This window comes from Psittacula echo (assembly GCF_963264785.1).
Source record: "Psittacula echo genome assembly, chromosome: 1".
Classification (NCBI taxonomy): domain Eukaryota; kingdom Metazoa; phylum Chordata; class Aves; order Psittaciformes; family Psittacidae; genus Psittacula; species Psittacula echo.
The window spans coordinates 127950577-127974523 of NC_137735.1; the positions used below are offsets into that span (position 1 = coordinate 127950577).

The following is a 23947-nucleotide window of genomic DNA, read 5'->3' on the forward strand; positions in this document are numbered from 1 at the left end:
CCAGTGTATTTTATGCCTTTTCCCTGTCTGAATTCAGTCTGAATTCAGGTAGCCACTTTGACAAATAAAGGCTTCAAATGTGAATTTCTGGTTGCACACAATACAAAGAAATGTAATTATTTTTAACTTAACATTTTGCTACAACTATTGCGTATTACTTCTGCTGGGTTTTAATAAATTACTTACACCATTTCATTTTCTGATACTTAATACTTTCTGATCCTTGCATTTTATCTGCTATTAATTTATTGCAAATCAAACAAATAATCAATAAGAAGTAGTACTCCTACAACAGAACCTCAAAATTACATATACCAGTTCCGTCCCCTTAAGACTCAACTGGACTTCACTCTCTGGATGCAAAGACTTTGAGAGGCAACACCAAATTATGTGAGCAGCACAAAACCTCTCTGTCTACAACATGCAGCATCCAGGAAGCACGTGAGCTCAAGCTGATGTTCAAGCCTGCTGTGCTTGGTGGCCCTCCCTGCTCCTATCTGCAGAGTCACAGGATCCGTATTTCTTGAGGTTGGGAAGGGACCCTGGGAGGTCATCTCACCCAATCTCCGCTGCTCAAAGTGGGGTCAGCCACAGCAGGCTGCTGCGGGCTTTGTCCATTCGTCTTCTGAGCATTTGCGAGGCCAAAAAAATCAAACACTAACTTCCTCCGTCGCCTATCCCCACGCAGTTCTGCAAACCTGACGATCACTTCGCTCCTCACGCCTGTCTAGGATATCTGCCCACGAGGCGTGGAGGCCGCGGCTTTTCGGGCACTGCTGTGTCCCGTCCTTCACTGGCACCGAGAAGAGGCCCTGCCTCCCAGGAACTTCCCCGGGTAGTTGCAGATTCGCGCCCTGACCTGCAGAGGCGGCCTGGGGAGGGGGCCCCTCTCCACCCAGGGAGGTACCGAGGCAAGAACGGCCCGGGCTGGCGGTACCGAGCCCTGACAGCCGCGGCGCCAGGCCCGCGGCCGGCGCGCAGACGGGCGTGGGGGCAGGGAGGCGAGGGGCCTGCGGGCGCGTCGGGACAGGGCGGGCAGTGGAGGGCGCGGCGGGGGGGCGGCGGCGGCGAGCCCCACCTGAAGTCCTTGTCGCTGGATGTCATTTTCTCCAGCAGGTTGGAGATGTGGTACGAGGCGCTCGCCATGTTGACGGACCCGGCCGGGAGGGAAAGGAGGAGAAGAGAAGAAGGCGGCAGCGTCTTCCCGGCCTCGCCGGCTCCACTTCGCCAGCTGCTGGGGACGGCGCACGGCGGGCCGGGGCCGGTGGAGGGAGCGAGGGCGGCGGAGAAAGGCGGACACTCCGCCGCCTGCTGCGGCTGACACGGCAGGAGGGGTAGGCGGGCGGGGAGCCACTAGCGCTCAGCGCCGGGTCAAAGGTCGCGGAAGGGGCCCCCGTGCTCTGTCGGCGCCCCTGATTGGTTCTGCCAGTGGGAGGGAGGTGCCCGCGGCGGTGTGACGCCAGGGCGTACGTGGCGCAGAGCGTGCGCGGGAACTTTAGGCCGCCGTGGAAGGGTGGTGGGAGGGGGGGATGCGGCGGCGGCAGGCGGAGTGAAGGCTGGTGAGGACTACGCTTCCCAGTGTGCATCGTGTCCATGGCCCACCAGCAGCTATTGGCGGTGCACGCCGGGACGCGTAGTTCAGGGGGAAGGCGGGGCCTCCGCGGCGCGTTGCTCGCCGGGATGTGGAGCCTCGTTGTGGTGACCGGCTGCGGCTGTTGGCAGCTGGAGTGGCGATTGTTGGGGTTCCTCGGGTTTCACCTTGAGCGAGAGCCGACTGAAACGTGGCTATTAGTACAGTTATTCTCATACCTAGGCGCTGGCCACATTAAAAGGATTCACCAACGCTCTTAGTGTCTGTCAGTGCTCTGAGTGGGTAGGCACCAGATGTGGTGAGTTTTGTACTACAGCCATTACAAACCAGTGGCATACTAGGGTGTTAACAGACCCAGTAGCTTCTGTTCCAGGCCCTCTCATACATGTGCTGCTGCCATAGCTGAGAAATGTTTGATGGAAGCCAGTAGTGGTGATGTGAAAATCAAATTTCTTGGGTAAAAAAAAAAAAAAGGCAAGCTCCCGTTTGGCGTTAGTTTGCAGAAGACAGCTTGAAATTCTGATGTGAGCGCTTTCAGAGCCTTGGAAGCCAAAGGACGTATTTCAGATAATTATTTTTTTATATATATACCTCATTCATGTCAGTCTTGGTACTTTTCTGGGCCTAATCTGTGATCTGTCTGTGCATCAGTACATGACACAGAGCAGTGGGTGAACTGGGTTAATATTTCCATACTAGATCTTCCTTAAGGTTCATGTTAAAATACAAGAATGTTAAATGACCTTAATCCCTCTCAGTTACACGTGTGTACAGCAAAACTAAAGAAAAGCTTTTAGATCACTTAATGTGTATTAAAAAAAAAAAAAAAAAAAAAGGCTAAAAATTTCTTTTAAATAGGCATTTATTACATGCATCTTGCAGGCAGCCTTGCACAGCAGCTGGTGGAAAGAATGTGGTTTACTCGATGGAGAGAAATTGTGTGTCACTGCCGTGGCCTATCACCCAGGCACAGTGTTCAAGCTTGTATTTTGGAGGATAGTCATATTGCTAATTATCTTTGTTGTAGAGAGAGCTTAATACGTACTGGTCTCATTCCCCAGAGCAGCTTGGTCATAGGTTAGCACTGTGCAGTGAAATAGTGGACAGGGTAAGAAGGAGGCATGCAGCATGATGTTGGATTAATAGCACTGTGGTGAGGTGTGATGTAGGGATAGAGTAAAGAAAATGCAAGTAGTCAGGAGGGGGGTGGGTATCCTGAGGAGATATGGGGGAACTTCAGTATGGGTAGAGGAACTACAGTGAGGGGAAACACTCAGGAGAGCTGACTGATTTTCAAATAGGCCATACACTCCTTTGGTTTGGGAATACTTAACTTTAAAGTTCCCTTTAGAGAGGGAATTTCTTTACTTCATTTTGCTTGAATGCCTGTGTTGGATATTCAACGAAGCCAGCTGGAACAATACACATGAAGATAGATTCAGCCTTGACTTGGTTGTGACAGCTGAAAACGGTTTATGGCATCTGAATTGTGATGGTATTGTACTACACACACAAAAACTGTGTAGCTGTTCTTTGAAGTACTGAGACATGAAAAGTTGAAGTACAGATATTTGGCACATTGATTTACATTTTCCCATGTGAACATTAGTGCTATTCTAAGTCATTTCAGTGACCATGACTTCTGCATATGTTACATTTCCCAGGAACAATTTGTTTCTGAGATGTCAGTGTCACATTATCATGTTACATTCATGACTTTTGACTAAATGGGGATGGGGTGGTTATGGGGTGGTGAAGATCATCTGTTCCAAAAGAATTCTGCCCACATGGTTACCATGCTGCATTCTATCAGATAAGCATGCTAAGACCAATCAGATAATAGAAAACTCTCTATGGTGGGTAAGGTCTTCATGTCCCTTTAAGCAGATCCACTCAAGTAGGGATTTAACTTTTTTAATCCTCACTGTTTCCAATTAGACATTAAATTAAGCTATTTCTGACTTTGCGAATCCTACATACATTTACTTATTATAAGAGAGTGTATGAGAGAAAAAAATCAGATAATTTCAGAACAATTCTGCTCTAGTCTGCTGCACAACCTTGAACACTTTAAAATTATCTTAAATTATTTAGCATCATCCTTCCCATGCTGGTTTCTATACCTCAGCCAGTTTACCCTGTCACTGCTTAAACCTGATTTCTTATTACTGCCAGAAACATAGGCCATCATGGAGGAAGTTACAAGTATTTTTTTCTTCAAGTACATTTATTACAATTGGGATTCAGCTATAGTAGATGCAATGTTCCAGAGGAAGTTAGACACAGAGAAAAGCTAATTGCAAAGAGATTTTTTCCAGCTGATAGCAAACAACTTCACAGATGGAGTGGTACTCCTGATCTGTTCCCTGTAGACATGCATATTAGATGCTCTTGGTTCATTCACAAAGATAGCTGAAAGCTTAATTAAATGCTGGAACCTGAAAGGATTTATCTTGCTTTACACTTGCAAATATATTCCCCAAATGCTGAAGATGAGAGAAGACCAGGTTTAGTTTAGAGATGCATTCACAGCACTAGAATTTGAACCCTCAACAATTTGCCCTTTCACTTCACATGGGAGTTGTGATCCCACTGATTGCAGAGGACATCAGGAATGTGCTGCATCTTTGTCTATCAGCCTGGAAAGAACTATACCACACAGCTTTACTCGGCTTAAAGGGAATCCTTTAGAATGACAAGTTTAAAGCTTGTTATCGTTTTTACAGCTGGTTTTGGGGTAATAAAAGGAAAATTGCTGCTCTAAGTCAAAAGCTGCTCACTGCTGCAAGCAGATATTTGAGCCAAGAACCTTACAGTCATGGCTTATCACTTAGATGCGTGACCGACTTTGTACATCTGAACTTTGAATTTTTAAAAAGATGCCTGGAAAGAAAGTCTTTACAAGTGTATCTGCTGATTATATTAACAAACCACAGATGGTGTCAAAGAAGTGATCTAGGTTTAAATATGAAACAAACAAAAAATGAATGGTACAGCAATCTTTAACTTAAAGCAAATTGAAAAAGCAGCATAACCTATGCTAGAACAGTTGCATGGGTAAATGTGTGTTTTAAGGCTATCCCTGAATTGCATTGGATAAAATACTACGTTCTAAGAGATGAAAGCGCATTAACTGTAAAACTAGAAACTTGGGCTTTGGAATCTTAATCATAACAATGCTCTCTTAAGGGTATTTCCCCTCCTCCTTCTCTCCACCCTTTTATTTTCTGTTTTCGTTATTTTTAAAGTTAGATTACATTTCATACTAAATGGTAGGAGTTTCCAAAGTAGGGCACATTTGGAACTAAATAAATCATAAGCTGCCTTTCACTTCCTAAGCCAAAGTTCTAGTGAAGTTTTTCTTTCTCCCTAAAGCTGAAAATTTGTCCACATGCAGTTTAAGTAAGAATCCCAAAGCATCTTTCCAAAAGCAGTTGGTGCTACTGTGCTGATTGTCACCTAAAACTGTTTCTTTTCTGGACAACAGAAGATACTCATTTAGGGGAGATTTCTACACTTACCAAGAAGAATAAATAATATCTACAGCTGTGAACTGCTTAGGCTTTCCTTCCTTAACCCAGGTAATCCACTTCTGTAAAGCAAAGCAAAGTGTCTGATTCCATCAGCTTTAAATAGAGAAAGATTTGGAAAAAAAGTGCTGAAAATAATACATGCATCCAGTTAAGTAATGGACTGAAGCAACTGTCAAATGGGCTGAAATTGCCTCTCTAAAAGAACAGAGCTCCAATAGCACCCTCATCATAAGATTAAGTTTCAGGAAATGTAATATCTCGAGGAAAAAAATTTAACAGTATTTTAATTAAAAAAAAAAAAAAAAACAAAACCAGCAAAACACAAAAACGCAAAAATAAATCTCCCTTCTGGTTACTAAACGTTGCACAGCTTTTCAAAGCATCTGTGGTCAAAACTTTATGAATACATACCACAATCACCCAAAAATAAAATGAACCTTTCAAGTGAAATCTGATTTGAAGCATGAGCTGGAAATTTAGATTCAAAGATTTTTGTCATTGTGTTATTTTCATGCCAGATGAACTCGGTTTACAGAACAAAAGGTTTTTGTGTTCCTTAATACCTCTTCTGAAAATCAGTTCAGGTTGGTTTTCTTTTTGCTTGACCATTTGCATTTTCATTCCTTATCACAACTCTACATTTGTAATTGCTTCAGAGCCAATTATGTTTCCCTTTATGTCAGCACACCCAGCTTTCTTCATGTAATTGTCTCAGCAATGCTTGTACTAGAGATGCTTGTCTCCAGTAAACTTAAAGCAGTTGTTTAATTGGAACTTCTGATGTTGAACAATGCTCTTTGTGTTTCAAAAGTCATAAAAATACAAATTTTAAGTGTTTGGACTATTTAGGCTTATTAGAACCAGAGGTAGCTGTGCTGTGGATTTTGTTTATTCCAGATCCCACATTTCAGGAAAGCCTTGACTATACTGGTAATTTAGAAATTTCACTGTTGGTACATTGGCTAATTACAATATGAGTCAATGTTTGTCAAGACAGACATAAGGGCTAATCTGTTTCATTTCATAACATTTTAAAGCGCTGCTGCTGTTTTGTGGATTCTTGCTTAAGAGTGCTTCATTTCAGGCCTATAGAATGTGCCATCTCCCTCCCTCATTTATGAGACTGTTAGTAACAGCAAAAATGAAAAAATACAAATGTAATTATTCTTCCATGAATCAGGGTGAACACAGAGGGCTAAAACTAAACTGGAATTAATGAATCTATGCAATAAAGTGTAACTTTGCAAAGTCTGATTTCTTGGAGCAAAACTGACTCATCCACGGGATCATCCAAGGTGCAGTGACTCAGTGACTCTCGGAGCAGGTGATGCCCGTTGCCAGCCTGCCATCACTTGAGCAACAAACATAATCCACTGCCTGTCAAGATATGTCTCTGTTGGACATCACAAACTGACTCATGTTTTGATCTTTTTCGTACTCTATGGAGGTTTTACTATAGGGCTCTATTAGTCTTCTAACTTGCATGCTGTAGCTGAACAGCTCTTAACATATGAATTCTTTTCTTTCAAATTTGCTAGTTGAGTAATAAATAAATAATAATGACTCAGTACACACCATCATCCACATTCTCACAACGGAAGAATCTAAAAACATCCCCTGAATTCCATATGCTTTTCAGGAGAGATTTTTTTACAGCCATCCTTTTGTAGTTCTTATATCTGACATGTAATACCTGTACTATTAAGGTCATCTTGAGCAGGAACACATACCAGTCTTTATTAGAGGCTATTCTGGGACTGAAAAGCTCTATGTTTGATCAACTCAAAATTTCCTTGATTTTTTTTTTTTCTGTGAACTGAAGTATATTTAACACACAGTAAGTGGTTATTATGCACAAAATCTTGTCAGAGGAGTACTGAGTTCAAGTACTGATTAGACCCTGTCTGTGTAGTTGCCTCTCATTATGTATTTTTTAAAAGAGAACAAGGGCATAGCATGGTAACAGACTGCAAAACTGCTGTAAGATTGCTTTTGCTGTTTGCACCTACAGAACTGCCACTTCTCCCTGCAAAATCTTTGAGTATTTTGAATTGAAACCTTTAAAAGGAAGGAAGTCAAGATTCAACCCCCAGAACATATGAATCTGCTGATGTGTGGGAAAGCTACATACCTCCTTGTCCTTATTAGAGCTTTGCCCAAATTTAGTTAGCTCGGCCTAGTGCAACCATTTCCACTTTACCTTGGAGGCAGGGCTGCTGAAGGGGCTGGGGTCTCCAGGGTCTTTCCATTTTCTGTCTGTCTTCCACCAAAGAACAGATAACAGTCTCTTCAGCTCCACACCAAAGGTCTGTGTGAGTGTCAGAAAACATTTGAACAGAAAGAAAAGTTAATTTATATTGCCAATATTCTCACCATAACCTATTGAGTCTTGGGGCCTAGTGTCTTTCCACATGATTTTGCTCTCTGATATAATTCAGTAACTACATGTTTGCATGCTAAAATTAGTCAACACAGAGTCATAGGTGTGAAAGTTGTTTAAATACATATTATTAGGCTAGTAATATCATTCTAGGATTAATACCCATGTATTATAATAGCAGGGTATAGTCTAAGTTTAGGAGATATATAAGACAGCGTATGTTTGAACTTAGCAGAATCATGGTTAGAATTTTTAAACCCTCTGGGTATGTACAATTTCCCTTCTCTTTATAATGAATATGTATAAAATTGACTAGGACTGCAAAGTATCGGTGCCTCATTTGTGAATTTATGTATATGAATGGCAAATACAAAACAAAGTATCAAAAGAAGCACAAATACCAGCCAAGAATCTCATGTATCTTATGTGCATTATTCAAGCGGGAAGAGGCTCTTGAGAGAAAATATCTGCAATTAGTTGTAATACTTTCAAAATCATTACATGCCAGTAAGAAAAACTGATATCAAAAAGAATATGTTTAAATTTCAAAACAATCTGAAGAAATACCCCGTTGCTTCATTATCTGTTGGGAGGTTAATGATGCCAGTACCTCTCACTGAGAGAACTGGCATTTCTTAATAACTTCTGTCACAAAAGTCAACCAATGCTGCTACAGTCTGATACAGAGGAATGTCATTTCCAAAACAAAAATAGTTCTCAAAAACTTCTCAGTCTTTTCAAACATTGAAATGCTGACTCCTATTACTTACATTAGAAAAAACATCTCCTGCCTGTCATGGTCAAGGTGACCTGTATGATTTTTAATTCTTTTACCGCTTTTGTGGTATTGCCAGTTTAAGGGCATCATTTTATCTCTGTATTCAGCTGTAATGGTACCAGATCAGGTCTTTGTTCTGTTATCTTGTAAAGACCAAAATTAGTCATTTTTGTAAGATTTTTGCATTACTAGCTTGTGCTTCAGAGAGCCTGGAACAAATATATTGTAGAAACAATGTCATTTGCAAGGATGAGATACAGAGAGACAATTGTCTGTTCACATATTGCAAGATAAAGATGATTTTGTCTCTCAACATTTTGTAGAAATGTCCTCAAAGTCCATTCCTACAGTGTTTCTGAAGGCAGTGCTTTCTCCAGCAATAAAAATAAGCTTGTTTCTTTGTTTTCTTCTACCTGATGTTGTCATTTACACCAGTGCATTCTCAGTGTCAAAAAGCTTATCTGGTGGCATTTTGCAGTTACTTTGTCCTGCTGTGAATAGTGGCACTCTCTGCAGCTGTGATTGGCATGAATGAAAGGGAGATGGAATTCTGCAGCCTTATCCTCCATCAGGAGGTCATCAAAGCATGCTGCCCCTGCAGAACCACTGTGAACAGGAACTAGTGTCCCTCAGCTCTCATTTGAAACCTGTGCTGCCAAGGAGCAGAGAAACAGATGGAGAAGCACCTACTATAATATGCCAGCCTAATGCATGGCTCAGTTTGTTGTCCTTTTCAGATACAGGATGTTATCCCTTCCATATTTGCCATTGTGATTAAACCACAGAGGCTCACTGCTCTCAGGTCCTTTTCTTGTGTTGCTTCCATTCATTGTTCTCTCATCCACTTTGCTTTTCCATGTGGTGTTAACGGGGTCATTCTGGAAACCCAGCAAAGGCCAAGAACAGCGTGAGATTTTTATTATGGTAAATTTACACAGCATCAGCAGCTGATGCTGAAAGAGAATTTTCATTATCCCTTGGCAGTGTATAGTCTGAGGCATCTAGCTGAGAAGCTGTGATACCATCCGGAAGGAATAGTTTGTACGTGCTTCAAGGTCAGCTTGTAAATATAGCTATTTTATTGCAAGGAAAATATTCCATTTTAGTCAACATTTGGGACCAGAACATTACTAGAAGGGCAGAAACACCTACAGGAGTAATTTTTTTTCTGTTCAGAACTCTTTGCCCACAAACTGATGCAGTTTTTGTTTCAAGAAGCCAGCTCCAAAATTACATTTCCTTGAGGTGACTCATCTAGTACTGCAGTAGTGCAGTACCTGCAGGGCAGTCAAAGGAGGTTGGCAGTAGTCCATGTTATTTCAGACTTCTAGGGGAACAGTGAATTGTGGAATGTGGCTGGGTTGTGTGAGCCATCTTGGTAGGTTCAAGGCTGGCTTAAATACAATAAAGCACTTAAACACATTGCTTAATTTTAAACCAATCAAAGTATTCTTATGGCTTCACGTTAAGCGTGTGCTTACGTGCTTTGCTGGAAAAAGATGTTATTGTGTATTGCAGGAGTATCAAACAGGAAGAAAATCTGTATCACTGTTTGCTGTATAAGGTCTGAGGCTCAGATCTTTCTTTAATTAGCATATTTATTTTACATGCTTCAGAGATCGGGGAAAAAAAAAAAAATTTTTCAGTCTCCTTAATGAGGACCCAGTTCGTCAAAGTTCTTAGCTCAAGTTAGCACGGTACAATATAAATGCCATTTTCATCATCTAGAAGGATAAAACCCTAACTGACACATTTGCAAAACCATGCAAAGCCTGGGATGATGAATGCATTTCCAGATCTGTGGGAACTGATCAAATGTGCCATTATATCCATTTGATTCTCTTTTATTAGCAGCTGCCTAGATGTCCAGATAAGTAATTCAGAACGAATGTGTTCCTTAGAAACAACTGAAATGAATATCCATATTCACATGAATTGCAAAACACTGACCAAACGAGTAAATGTTATGCTGAACCATGTTCTAATCTGGGGGCAAGGGATATATACATCCACTGTTGGAAGGCAGAAGGAAATAGAGCTGCATGTGGCAATTATTCCTACATTTCCCACCAAGTAGAACATCTCCTGTAAAATTGCTCTGTTTGTAGCTTCTGCCTCAAGATAACTTCTGCACCTGCAGCTAAAAGATTAAATGACATCTGGTGAAGAAAAACTGCCACTTGGGGTCACATATGTCATCAAATGCCATATTTTGTTTATCTCTGCAGTTAGGGCTACCGAATTAGGAATTCCTTCTCTTCATTTTGAGCTTTACTGTGGGTCTTCATCACAAAATATATTTTTTGAGCCAGTGAAAATGCTGAGGCTTTAAGTTTTATAGCAGGAAAAAAGAAAAAAGGGACATTTTTTCCTAGATTTCTCTACAATAATGTATCTGAATTATTAATACTCCCAGTCAAATATGTAATTCTGTATTCAAACCCACTTAGGTACCCCAAGAAGTTAAAGATTCTAATTGTTAAATACTTTATTCTTTCACTGTCATTTCTGGTAAGTATTTTACTCCCTGCCACCCTCACCTGATCTTCCCTGATGTGTGCAGAATATAGCATAAGAGCAATAAGAAAGTAAGAACAGTGGCTACTTCTGAAAAGTAAGGTTTATACATGGAGGTGTTCCCCAACATAGGTCTTTTAGAATATTTGTAGAGAACTGTCGTGGTTTAAGCCCAAGCTGTAAATCAGAACCACGCAGTCTACTGCCCCCCCCCACACACACACCTTTCTTCCCTCCGCTTCTGGAGGGACGGGGAGGAGAATCAAAAGAATGCAGCTCCCACGGGTTGAGATAAGAACAGTTTAATAACTAAGGTATAACACAAATCACCACTGCCGCCACCAACAATAACAACGACAAGAGAAATAACAAGGGAAGAGAATACGATACCGCCCGCCGGAAAAGACAGCCCGCCCGACCAGGGGACGTGCCCTTCCGGGTAGCTCCCAGTTCCATCCCCTGACATGACGTGCTGTGGTATGGAACACCTCCTTGGCCAGTCTGGGTCAGGTGTCCTGTCCCCGCTTCCTCCCGGCCCCTCCTCCTCCCTGGCAGAGCATGAGACTCACAAAGTCCTTGGTCAGTCTAAACATCGGTGTTATCAGTTTTTTTTGTTCCCAAGCCAAAAGTCAAAAACACAGTACTGCAACAGCTACTAAGAAGGAAAAAAAAAAACAAAAAACTGACTACCACTGCTGAACCCAGGACAGTATCCACCCCTTGTTCCATACCATTCACATCATGCTCAGATCCCACATTTTCCATATACCCTCACTCTCATCTCGGTGCACTGTTATCTTAGTGCACGGACCAATTCCTATAAAGCTACTGAGTCCATTCGGTTCATGATGTTGGGCTCCATCTCTTGGAACAGTCTTTCAGGGCAGAAGAAGCTGTATGCAGTGTTGGATCGTTGCCTGCTGATGCTGATCATTCCTTTACTGTAGAACTCATCCGGTTCTATCAAAGTTCATTCTCTGTTGGGATGATGGTCGGAGGGAAGTCAGAGCCAGTCGCTGGTGCCCTGCAGACTTCTAGTTGATGGACTATAGCAGGCAACAGCGTACAATTGAGTTCATTGTCTGTTCTCCCCTAAAATCAAATCCCCTTGAGGTACGCATCGGACTTCCCCATCTTCCCGCATTACCCACCAAGTATATCCAGGTCCCTGAGCAAAAGCAATCCCACGAGTGGGTTTGCCTTTACCTGAAGCAGGAATAACCCATACTGTCTTCCCCAGCAAATTCTTCATGTGCACCACAGGAACTTTGTCCCCCTCTACAATATGTAAAAGTTCTGACTGTGCTGGGCCAGCCCTGTTGGCAGATCCTCTGGTGTTGACCAACCAGGTGGCCTTTGGTAAGTGTGTATCCCAATGCTTGAAAGTTCCCCCACCCATTGCTCTCAGTGTAGTTTTTAACAGCCCATTATACCGTTCGATTTTCCCAGAGGCTGGTGCATGGTAGGGGATGTGATATACCCACTCAATGCCATGCTCTTTGGCCCAAGTGTCTATAAGGTTATTCCGGAAATGAGTCCCATTGTCTGATTCAATTCTTTCTGGGGTGCCATGTCGCCACAAAATCTGGTTCTCAAGGCCCAGGATAGTGTTCCGGGCAGTGGCGTGGGGCACAGCGTATGTTTCCAGCCATCCGGTGGTTGCTTCCACCATGGTAAGCACATGGCGCTTGCCTTGGCAGGTTGGTGGGAGTGTGATATAATCAATTTGCCAGGCCTCCCCATATTTATACTTCAGCCATCGTCCTCCATACCAAAGAGGCTTTAACCGTTTGGTTTGTTTAATTGCAGCACATGTTTCACACTCGTGAATAAACCGGGCAATAGTGTCCATTGTTAAGTCCACCCCTCGATCACGGGCCCATCTGTATGTTGCATCTCTGCCCTGATGACCTGAAGTGTCATGGGCCCACCGGGCCAAAACTAATTCACCTTTATGTTGCCAATCTAAGTCCATCTGAGCCACTTCAATCTTAGCAGCTTTGTCCACTTGTTGGTTGTTCTGGTGTTCCTCAGTGGCCCGACTCTTGGGTACATGGGCGTCTACATGTCGTACCTTCACCACCAGGTTCTGCACCCGGGCAGCGATATCTTGCCACAGTGCAGCAGCCCAGATGGGTTTACCTCTGCGTTGCCAGTTGCTCTGCTTCCATTGCTGCAACCACCCCCACAGGGCATTTGCCACCATCCATGAGTCAGTATAGAGATAAAGTACTGGCCACTTTTCTCATTCAGCAATGTCCAGGGCCAGTTGGATGGCTTTCACCTCGGCAAACTGACTCGATTCACCCTCTCCTTCAGCAGTTTCTGCAACTTGTCGTTGAGGATTCCATACAGCTGCCTTCCATCTCCGATGTTTTCCCACAATACGGCAGGACCCATCAGTAAACAAGGCATACTGCTTTTCACTTTCTGATAGTTTATTATATGGTGGGGCCTCTTCAGCACGCATCACCTCCTCCTCTGGTGACATTCCAAAATCTTTGCCCTCTGGCCAGTCCATGATGACTTCTAGAATGCCTGGACGACTGGGATTTCCTATTCGAGCTCGTTGTGTAATTAGTGCAGCCCATTTACTCCATGTCGCATCGGTTGCATGATGTGTAGAGGAGACCCTGCCTTTGAACATCCAGGCCAGAACGGGCAACCGGGGTGCCAGGAGGAGCTGTGCTTCAGTGCCAATCACCTCCGAAGCAGCTCGAACCCCTTCATAGGCTGCCAGTATCTCTTTCTCAGTTGGGGTATAGCTGGCCTCAGATCCTTTGTATCCCCGACTCCAAAAGCCGAGGGGTCGACCTCGAGTCTCCCCTGGAGCTTTCTGCCAGAGGCTCCAGGTAGGACCATTCTCCCCAGCTGCAGTGTACAGTACATTTTTTACATCTGGCCCATTCTGGACTGGTCCAAGGGCTACTGCATGAACTATCTCACGTTTAATTTGCTCAAAGGCTTGTTGTTGCTCAGGGCCCCATTTAAAATCGTTCTTCTTCCGGGTTACATGATAGAGAGGGCTTACAATCGAACTGTAATTTGGGATGTGCATTCTCCAGAACCCCACAGCACCCAAGAAAGCTTGTGTTTCTTTCTTATTAGTTGGTGGAGACATTGCTGTTATTTTGTTGATCACATCTGTAGGGATCTGGCGACGTCCATCTTGCCATTTTATTCCCAAAAATTGAATCTCCTGTGCAGGTCCCTTGACCTTACTCCGTTTTATGGCAAAACCAGCTTTCAGCAGGATTTGGATTATTTTCCTCCCTTTCTCAAAGACTTCTTCCGCTGTATCACCCCACACAATAATGTCATCAATGTACTGCAGGTGTTCTGGAGCTTGCCCCTGTTCCAGTGCATTCTGGATCAGTCCATGGCAGATGGTAGGGCTGTGTTTCCACCCCTGGGGCAGTCGGTTCCAAGTGTACTGGACGCCCCTCCAAGTAAAAGCAAACTGTGGCCTGCACTCTGCTGCCAAAGGAATTGAGAAGAATGCATTGGCAATATCAATCGTGGCATACCACTTGGCTGCCTTTGACTCCAGTTCATACTGAAGGTCTAGCATGTCCGGTACAGCAGCACTCAATGGTGGTGTGACTTCATTCAGGCCACGATAGTCTACTGTTAGTCTCCACTCTCCATTAGACTTTCGCACTGGCCATATGGGGCTATTAAAGGGTGAGCGGGTCCTGCTGATCACTCCCTGACTCTCCAGACTACGGATCAGTTTATGGATGGGAATCAGGGAGTCTCGGTTGGTGCGATACTGCCGCCGGTGCACTGTTGTGGTTGCGATTGGCACTTGTTGTTCTTCGACCTTCAGCAACCCCACAACAGAGGGATCCTCTGAGAGACCAGGCAAGGTGGACAGCTGTTCATTTTCCTCAGTCTCCAAAGCAGCAATACCAAAAGCCCATCGGTACCCTTTTGGGTCTTTGAAGTACCCTCTCCTGAGGTAATCTATGCCGAGGATGCATGGAGCCTCTGGACCAGTCACAATGGGGTGCTTTTGCCATTTCCTTCCAGTCAGGCTGATCTCAGCCTCCAGTACAGTCAACTCTTGGGATCCTCCTGTCACTCCAGAGATATAGATGGGTTCCACCCCTTGACAGCTTGACGGCATCAGGGTACACTGTGCACCGGTATCTACGAGAGCTTTATACTTCTGCGGGACTGATGTGCCAGGCCATCTGACCCACACAGTCCAGTAAATCCGATTATCCCCTACCTCCACCTGGCTGGAGGCAGGGTCCCTCTAACAGTCATCACAACGTTGGACACCTAAGTCGTGTTGAAAGGGATTATTCTTCGTTATCACAGGAGCTGGAGTAAAATCAGCTCTTCCGCTCCATCTGGGAACCTGCTCACCAGAGACTGAAGCCGCAGCTCTCATGGGATGATTAGTCTTGACCCTTGTTCCTATTTTCAATTCATGCACCCGTTCCTCCAAAGCTGAAGTAGGTTTTCCATCCCACTTCGTCATGTCTTCTCCATGATCCCGCAGGTAAAACCATAGGGTGGCCCGTGGTGTTTGCCTTCTATATCTTCTGTCTTGAACAATAGGACGTCTTTTGTTAACAGCTGAGACGTATGTTGGTACACGTGAGGAGCTGGATAAATCAGATAGATCGTCCCTCAATTGTTTGACATCCTGGGACAGTTTTTCCACAGCTGAGATGATGGAAGGGGTGAGATTGTCTTCGAACTCTCGGAGTTTGTGAATCATTTCATCCACTGTTGGTGTTACTATGTCACCCCAGGTTACCGTTGCCAATGAATGGGCATATGATGACGGTGCATTCCGTGTAAGTTTTCGCCACATGGGTCGTGTACATTCGACTTCATCTGGGTCTATGGGTATATCTCCGTTATTCGGTTTGGTGTGATAGATCATCTCTACGATGGCTGATTCCCTCAGAGACTGGATGCCTTTGTCTAAAGTAGTCCACTTGGCCGAACGACTCGTAACATCATCCTTGTATGGAAACCTTTCTTTCACAGCTGCCAAGAGCCGCCTCCAAAGACTGAGGGACTTTTTCTCTCTTGCAATTGCTTTGTCAATTCCCCCTTCTCTAGCAAGTGATCCCAGCTGCTTGGCTTCCGTACCTCCTAGTTTGTGACCATCGGCCCCATTGTCCCAGCATCGGAGCAACCAGGTGATGATGTGCTCCCCTGGTTGACGGGTAAAATCTTTTCGCATATTCCGTAGCTCGGTTGAGGTCCGAGGTCGAGAAGTCACCTCTTCTTCTTCTTCTTCATCATGGGATGATGACTCCTGATCAGGTGGTGGCCTGGGTGGTGAATACATTGTTTCTTCATCTTGCTTCACCCTTCTTGCCTCTTTTTTGCTTTTTCTCTTGCTTATGGGGGCAATCGATATTGGTACGAATTGGTCCTCTGGTTTAGCTGCAGTCATTATCACTGTGCTTTGAGTAGCAACAGTACTTGTCGCGGGGGGTGGTGTAGCTGCTGTGGTTGGGGCTGGGGTAGCTTCGCTATCTGTTGCAGTTGAAGTTTGAGTAGTGGCTGTACTTGTTGCTGGGGGTGGTGTAGCTGCTGTGGTTGGAGCTGGGGTAGCTTTGCTGTCTGTTGCAGTTGAAGTTTGAGTAGTGGCTGTACTTGTCACTGGGGTAGCTGCACTGTCTGTTGCAGTCGAAGTTTGAGTAGTGGCTGTACTTGTCGCTAGGGGTGGTGTAGCTGCTGTGCTCGGAGCTGGAGTAGCTGCGCTGTCTGTTGCTTCGCCCTCAGATCCAAGGACATTTCTTTCCTTTTGAAGGTGCTGGATAGCGTTGAACAAGGCCCGGTAAGCATAGGCCAAGCCCCAGCACGTTGACATGATTTGTCCCTCTCTGGTATGACCAGGATGACAGCACACCTCATTTAAGTGTTTTACTAATTCTTCTGGATTTTGCACTTGTTCGGTGGTGAAGTTCCAAAACACTGGAGGGGCCCACTGACCTAGATACTTGCCCATACTATCCCACACACCCTGCCACTCATGGCTGTCCAGCCTCGGGGAAAATCTCTCAGTCCCCCTATTTTGTCGTCTAACCCCAGACAAGGCCCAAACCCGACTCTGCTTAACTCTTGAGATCAGACGTAATGGTTGTGGACAAAACACACTCTGTATGCGTGCCAACATGGTGACCCCCATCACAATCAGCAAACAGGTCTCAACAATATTAAAAGGCCACTCAAAAACTTCAAAACTCTCAAACGATGCTGTAAACGGTCTGGAAGGGGCACTGGGAGGGTAAAAGAATGTCTCCTTCATAGGTTGACCACCCAGGAAGGAGAAAAAAGATGTATAGTTGCTAAGCATTTGTATTATATACCTCCCAAAGTATAAAGGTGGTGACCACACTGGGAACATAAGCCAGATCAGTTTCATGATCAATTTTTCTATTGTATTACAAGTCATTACCATAAAATATAATGAGACAATAACCTTAGCCCAAGCCCCACACTTGAAAAACACTAACACAGCAAATACCGGCTCTAAGTAACCTACGGCATATTGAGACTGTGAGATCAAAAACAACAACTTTGAGAGCCAATAAATCAGCATTGTGACAAGTGACTATCAATCCAAAACACTGAATGCTTATCACAAATACGATTAGACACACTCCGGTCAGATCTGTCGTTATCTCAACCCTTCGTGCCCCATGTTGGGCGCCAAAAGAACTGTCGTGGTTTAAGCCCAAGCTGTAAATCAGAACCACGCAGTCTACTGCCCCCCCCCCACACACACCTTTCTTCCCTCTGCTTCTGGAGGGACGGGGAGGAGAATCAAAAGAATGCAGCTCCCACGGGTTGAGATAAGAACAGTTTAATAACTAAGGTATAACACAAATCACCACTGCCGCCACCAACAATAACAACGACAAGAGAAATAACAAGGGAAGAGAATACGATACCGCCCGCCGGAAAAGACAGCCCGCCCGACCAGGGGACGTGCCCTTCCGGGTAGCTCCCAGTTCCATCCCCTGACATGACGTGCTGTGGTATGGAACACCTCCTTGGCCAGTCTGGGTCAGGTGTCCTGTCCCCGCTTCCTCCCGGCCCCTCCTCCTCCCTGGCAGAGCATGAGACTCACAAAATCCTTGGTCAGTCTAAACATCGGTGTTATCAGTTTTTTTTGTTCCCAAGCCAAAAGTCAAAAACACAGTACTGCAACAGCTACTAAGAAGGAAAAAAAAAACAAAAAACTGACTACCACTGCTGAACCCAGGACAAAAACTTACAATGTGGGTACGCTTAATGTAAAATAATATTCCTCTAAGAAAGTTATTTGATGACAGCTATAGTTCATTAACTTTGCACGGGTCTTATTCTAGAATCATTCCTTTATGGAGATAAGCTCAGTAACATTCAACATTAGTAAGCTACAGAATTATCTGCAGTCACAGTTATTTAATATGAAAAAGCTGACTAATCAGAACCCTTGGCAAAAAGAAAAAGGAGTAATAGCTGAATATATACCACTGCTTCTAACAAACTGCTATGAATCGCTCAGTCCCTCAGTGTTGCCTCATTACTGATACTTTTGGTTTTGACAAAATCATTTACTCATTTCCATTAAAGTTCATATTTCACTTTTCACTGAAGATCAACAAGTTCGACAACAGCTAAAATCAGGTTTTTTAAAGACAGCTATTGTTTCAGCTGTCATTACTGTTTCATTTCTTGCCATCACTGAATATTTTCAATTGGCAGATCTAGTATTTAACTTAGCTGTGCTCAATTGATGCACCAAGACATACTTAGAAGTAATGCTGGAAGATTTCTTAATAAGCAGTTATTTGAACATGAGGAAGAGTTAAAGGAAATAATAAAACCAGTGTGCGCTGAATTGCAAACAGGAAATAGTTTCTTTTTGCTAGTAGGACTACATGAAAACAAAGTCTCAAAGCAATGGATGTTCTTCATGTCCACTTAATGCTGACAGAATTTAGGTTCCCAATATGTAAGGTTGAGTCATACTGTGTGCCAGTTGTGGGAGTTTTTCTCTTGCCCATAAAAAAATATTGTGATTCCAATAATAAAAACAATTCCACTCAAATGCTGCTGCTTAATTCTTATCCCTTCAAACCAAACCCAAGGAGCTGATGGCACAGAGATACAGGAATTATATATCACATCAGTGCAGAATGATCTAATTTGCTCTGATACAGGAGTCCTAAAGAAGTACGCTGCTAAGGCGATCCAATCAGCCAGGGTTTATTCTTTTCCTGTTCTAGTTTAGAAAGCAAAAAAAATGATCTGAAAAAAAGCCATGCCCTCCAGAGGGTTACCTTATAACAGTATCAGTCGCAAATGGAATGCAGAAATCTTTCAGGTAAAACAGACATCAAATCCATCCTGGTGGTGTTATCTTCATTTTAGAGCTTCAGTAATGATATTTAAGAGGAATTCATAATGAACCCTCAAAAAGGGAAAAGTCTGGAAGTTTCACTTTAATTTCATACATGAGTTACAAAAACAGCTCCCAGACTGAGACCATCCTCTCCAATGATAGTAAGCAAACCTGTGCCTGAAGAACTATGTCAAAAAAATCTTGCCAACAAAAACAGAGTGGGCCAGAATGCCTTCAGAGTTCATTTGGCCAAATGCAAAGATACTTAAGTGTGATGTCTCTTTTTTGCTACTAATAATACGACCCAGTATGAAGATCTAGAAGGCTCAGTGTGCTCATGATTAGGCATGGCCTCTTGCATCTAGGCTAGCAATTTAAATCTAAAATAAGTGAATACAGCAGTGATTGAATTCTGTTGCCACATCTGTTCTCCATGAATTTGTGTCAGAGTTCCTGGTAAATACATACTATATCACACACAAAATGTCTCACCATAATTGTCACCTTCCTAACCCTCAGAGAAAGAAATAATATAGACTGGAGTAGGCAGGAAGAACAAAATTCTCGCTACTTCTGTAGGTTGTTTCCCTTTGGGCAACAGATTCACATTGAGGAATTGCACCAGGAATAGCAAAAGAAAGCTTGTAACACTTCCCACCCACAGCTTTTAGTACCAGCCTTATGCTTAGCCAAACTTGGTCGATTTTGTTTCAGTATTTTTCATGAGGATTAGAAAGGCATTTTCAGGTCTACATAGAACCACCTAATGACAGCTAAAAACCAGCAATTAAGGAAATTAAAGCAAGAGATCTATTTTTTTTCCACTCAAGAAAATACCTTTCAGATTTGCATTCTACTCATTCTTTCTCAGTAAATAATTTATTCTTTAGTCTTGTGCAACAGGTCATTAACCTGCTTAACAACCCTAAATCTAGATGTTTTCCCTTTAGAGAAATGTAGTGAAAATACCAAATCTTCCTTCCACTTCATATTCTTTGATAGCTTACGGCAATATGTGGTTTTTCTCTCGGAGTGGCAAACAGTAGTTTAGCTATTAACTACATGGGATCTAGATTTAGGAACCTTACTATGCAATATACAGTCTTATTATCTTTTGAGTCTGATTGTATTCTGATCAATATTGTCTAATGATTGTGACCACAGGTGGAAAATTTCAAGTAAATTTCAACTTCCGTTGCCATTTGACAGCAGGCAGAAAGTGTCACTGTGAAGTTATTTGTCCACCTTCATCTTTTTTTCCTAATCAGAAACAAGAAGAAAATTCTTGAGAGGATAATTCAGTTTCTTAGCCCCACCTCCTATGTTCTACTTGCAGCATAAACCATGTGGTTCTTTAAGACACAGATCATGTAAAGAAAGAGAGAGCTGGAGCTACTCCTACAAGTCTAGTGACAGTTCAAAACCCCTTCTAGATTTCACCTACCTCTCATTTGAATTGGTGCTGTTTTAGAAGTTACTATTCTTAAGATAAGATTCTCTGTTTCCCTTGATGTGTTCAGTCTTATTCTCACCTGTATGGATGTTCTTTTCAAATTGGTAACCTAGAGGCAAAGGCCAGAACCTTTCTAGCTGTAGAAGCAAATTATTACTCGTTCTGCTTGAAGTATTATAAAACCTCATCTCTCTGTCGGGGATGTTCACCAAGACAAATGTCAGCCAGAATGGTGTTCTGGGTTTAATTAAAGAGTTTGTCTGCCAGACATTCTTTAAGTCTGCTTTTTCTCATTTTATTTTTACTTTTTGGCATGTAACAGTATTTCCATACTTATTAAATCCTCACTGATAATTACATGCAAAAGAGCAATTAGCAGCAGACAATTTTGTGGCAAAGAATTTATAATCTGAACTGTTTACCATTCAGAGATGACTGAAAGTGATGGCAACTTGTTTCCAGCCCATTGGACTTCTCAGTTATGAGAGTGATGGGGCCCTATAAATTGATGCAAAACTGCACTAAATGAAACTTCATGTCAATGGCATTGTTCCAGTAGAGTTTCCAGCTGAGGTAGTCTCTGTTTCTCAAGCCTATCTTTGTATTAAACATAAAAGCATACCTGGACAGTAGACAGTTACCTAAATGGCATGTAGCATATCAGGTGTTGCTTAAAATCAAAACTTAATTTCACTGCTCATCACTGTGTGTTGAGTGAGCTGTCCCTGTGCCGCCTCCTGTCCTCACTAGAAAATAACCCTAGTGTCATGAGTAAGCATAAATTATATTTGTTAGAGAAACCCCATGATGTCTGAGATAAAACCTTAAAGCACCTTCCCCCATATCTCTCTTCTTCCTCCCAACTTCTCTCCCGAATTCTCTACCTCCACCCCACAGCACCTCAGGGTGACAGGGAATGGGTGTTGCGGTCAGTTCATCACACTTTGTCTGTGCTGCTCCTTTCTCCTCACACCCTTCCCCTGCTCCAGTTTGGGGTCCCTCCCCTGGGAGACAGTCCTCCACAAACTTCTCCAGTGTGAGTCCTTCCACAGGCTGCAGTTCTTCACACACTGCTCCAGCGTGGGTCCCTTCCATGGATGCAGACCTTCAGGCACAGACTGCTCCAGTGTGGGTCCCCTGTGAGGTCATAAGTTCTGCAGCAAACCTGCTCCAGTGTGGCTTCTTCTCCCCACCGCGCCACAGGTCCTGCCAGGAGCCTGCTCCAGCGCAGGCTTCCCACAGGGTCACAGCCTCCTTTGGGCACTACCCTGCTCTGGCGTGGGCCCTCCCCTGGGCTGCAGGTGGAGACCTGCTCCACCATGGACCTGCATGGGCTACAGGGACACAGCTGCCTCACCATGGGCTGCATCACAGGCTGCAGGGGAATCTCTGCTGCGGCACCTGGAGCACCTCCTGCCCTCCTTCTGCACTGACCTGGGTGTCTGTGGAGCTGTTGCTCGCACACAGTCTCACTCCTCTCTCCACCTGCAGTTGCTCTTGCAGTTTTTTCCCCTTCTTAAAACTATATTATCCCAGAGGTGCTACCACCGTCACTGATGGGCTCGGCCTTGGCCAATGGTGAGTCCATCTTGTAGCCAGCTGGCATTGGCTCTCTTGGATGTGGGGGAAGCTTCTGGCAGCTTCTCACAGAAGCCATCCTTGTAGTCCCCCTGCTACCAAAACCTTGCCTTGGAAACCAAATACCGCCACATAGATCTTAGCTATCTATGTCAACCTGAAGACTTGAAGTGGCATAGTGCCCTTTCAAATACTGGTTTAAGGCTCATACAAAAAGGAGTCTGCTATCTACTGATGAACATTTCCTTTCTGATGCACCTGCTATGTCTTTCTAACCAAGTATTGACCTAATCAAAACTCATTTTGCTTATGAGAGCTGATGTGACTATGGCCTAGCAGGTATGGTTTGGAATACTTCAGAACTCAGCAAAAGAAAATATGCCCACTTTATATTTTAAACGTCATCCCTGAGCATGCATTTTGATTCATTATGAACAAGTACACTGGTGATTTTAATAGGAAACAGAAGATCAGTTTTGAGGCTGAGGTATTTTTTTATATTTATTTGCATGTGTAAGTAGTTTTTCTATCTGACGTAACAGGAATCTCCTGTTTGCTTTACAGTTTAAGTCTAAGTGTGATGAAAAATATCCTCCAGCATCTGTCATGAATACACACAACTCTGGCTCCCTAATGAGCTTTCAAGCTGGCACACCAAAATCAGAGAGCCTGGGAAAGCTTTTGTATGGCTATACTTGTTGCATCAAAGTCCCATAGATCATTGCCTACTTCGTTCTTGCCAGCAGTTTTACAGTTCCAGAAGAGGTTGTAGCCTCCACACCTATGATCTATTGCAGAATGATAACTGTAGACACTTGATTTAATTCCTCTGAAATCAGTCTTCCCTTTTAATTTGCTAACCCTAAGTCAAACCAGATAAATCCAACAAACCATTCAGGCAAGTTTGTTTTAAAGAGAAAGTGTGTTTCTTTAACAAAAAAAAATAAGAAACAACAGTGCAATAAGACAGTTAAAGCATTTACACCTATGCGGAGGCTGGAAACCATAGTTAGCCAGGCAGTCATACTTATTTGTATTATAAAAATAGAGCCTCTTGCTCTACTGGATGGAGGGTCCTTTCTGGAGGAGATCCCTATCCCCAAAAAACAATTCCACTTGTGTATACAAAAAAGACACAGAACTTTTCAAAATAAAAAAGGGTCATTCAGGCATTGAGATGTTATGACTTCTTTGTTCTAGTCTAGGAAATAAATAGTCTTTATGATAGATTGCAGGAGTCCATCTGGTATGTGTGGGGGCTACCAATCCTTTCCCCCTTTAGTGGGGAGGTGTCTGTCTTTCCACAGAGCTCATTCTTCCCTGCTTGGCAGCCTGCACATTAATAACAAGGAACAGGAACCATTCAGTGATTGATACCAGCTTACACTAAACAATTTGCCCTCCTGTTTCCAATAAACATGGCTGTTCAAATAGATTATAGTGTCTCAGAGTATTCACTCCCCCCCAGCCTGCCTTACATATCCTTTAGCTGCTCCTTTGTAATGGTAATGAAACTAAACAGCATTTCAAAGCAGGCTTTGATTAGCATGATAACCGTGTAGTGGCTTGATGGCCAGCATGGAATGATTATCTAGCCTTCCAGCACCAACAGCTTCGAAGGAAAGTTATACAACCTGTTAAAATGCATGTATGTATGTATATGGGTATGTATGTCTTTGCATTTGCATAATATGGACGGGTATAACTTGGGTATCAATAAAACCTGACAAGGTCCATTCTTTGATATTCCCT

The 23947-nt window shown here is 43.4% G+C and overlaps 1 protein-coding gene across 2 annotated transcripts in view; it reads right to left on the bottom strand.

The window, feature by feature from the left end:
• The window catches only part of CAND1 (cullin associated and neddylation dissociated 1), a 31270-nt gene extending 29719 nt beyond the window's left edge, over positions 1-1551 (bottom strand). Inside the window, exon 1 of one of the 2 annotated variants that reach the window (XM_080618853.1) lies at positions 1079-1551. In XM_080618853.1, the coding sequence (XP_080474979.1) occupies positions 1079-1146 (68 nt within the window). In that variant the 5' untranslated portion in view covers positions 1147-1551. Of the gene's footprint in view, positions 1-559; positions 932-1078 lie in introns of those variants that run through there. The other variant, XM_080618854.1, reaches the window with a different exon arrangement.
• Between the last annotated feature and the right edge of the window lie 22396 nt (positions 1552-23947).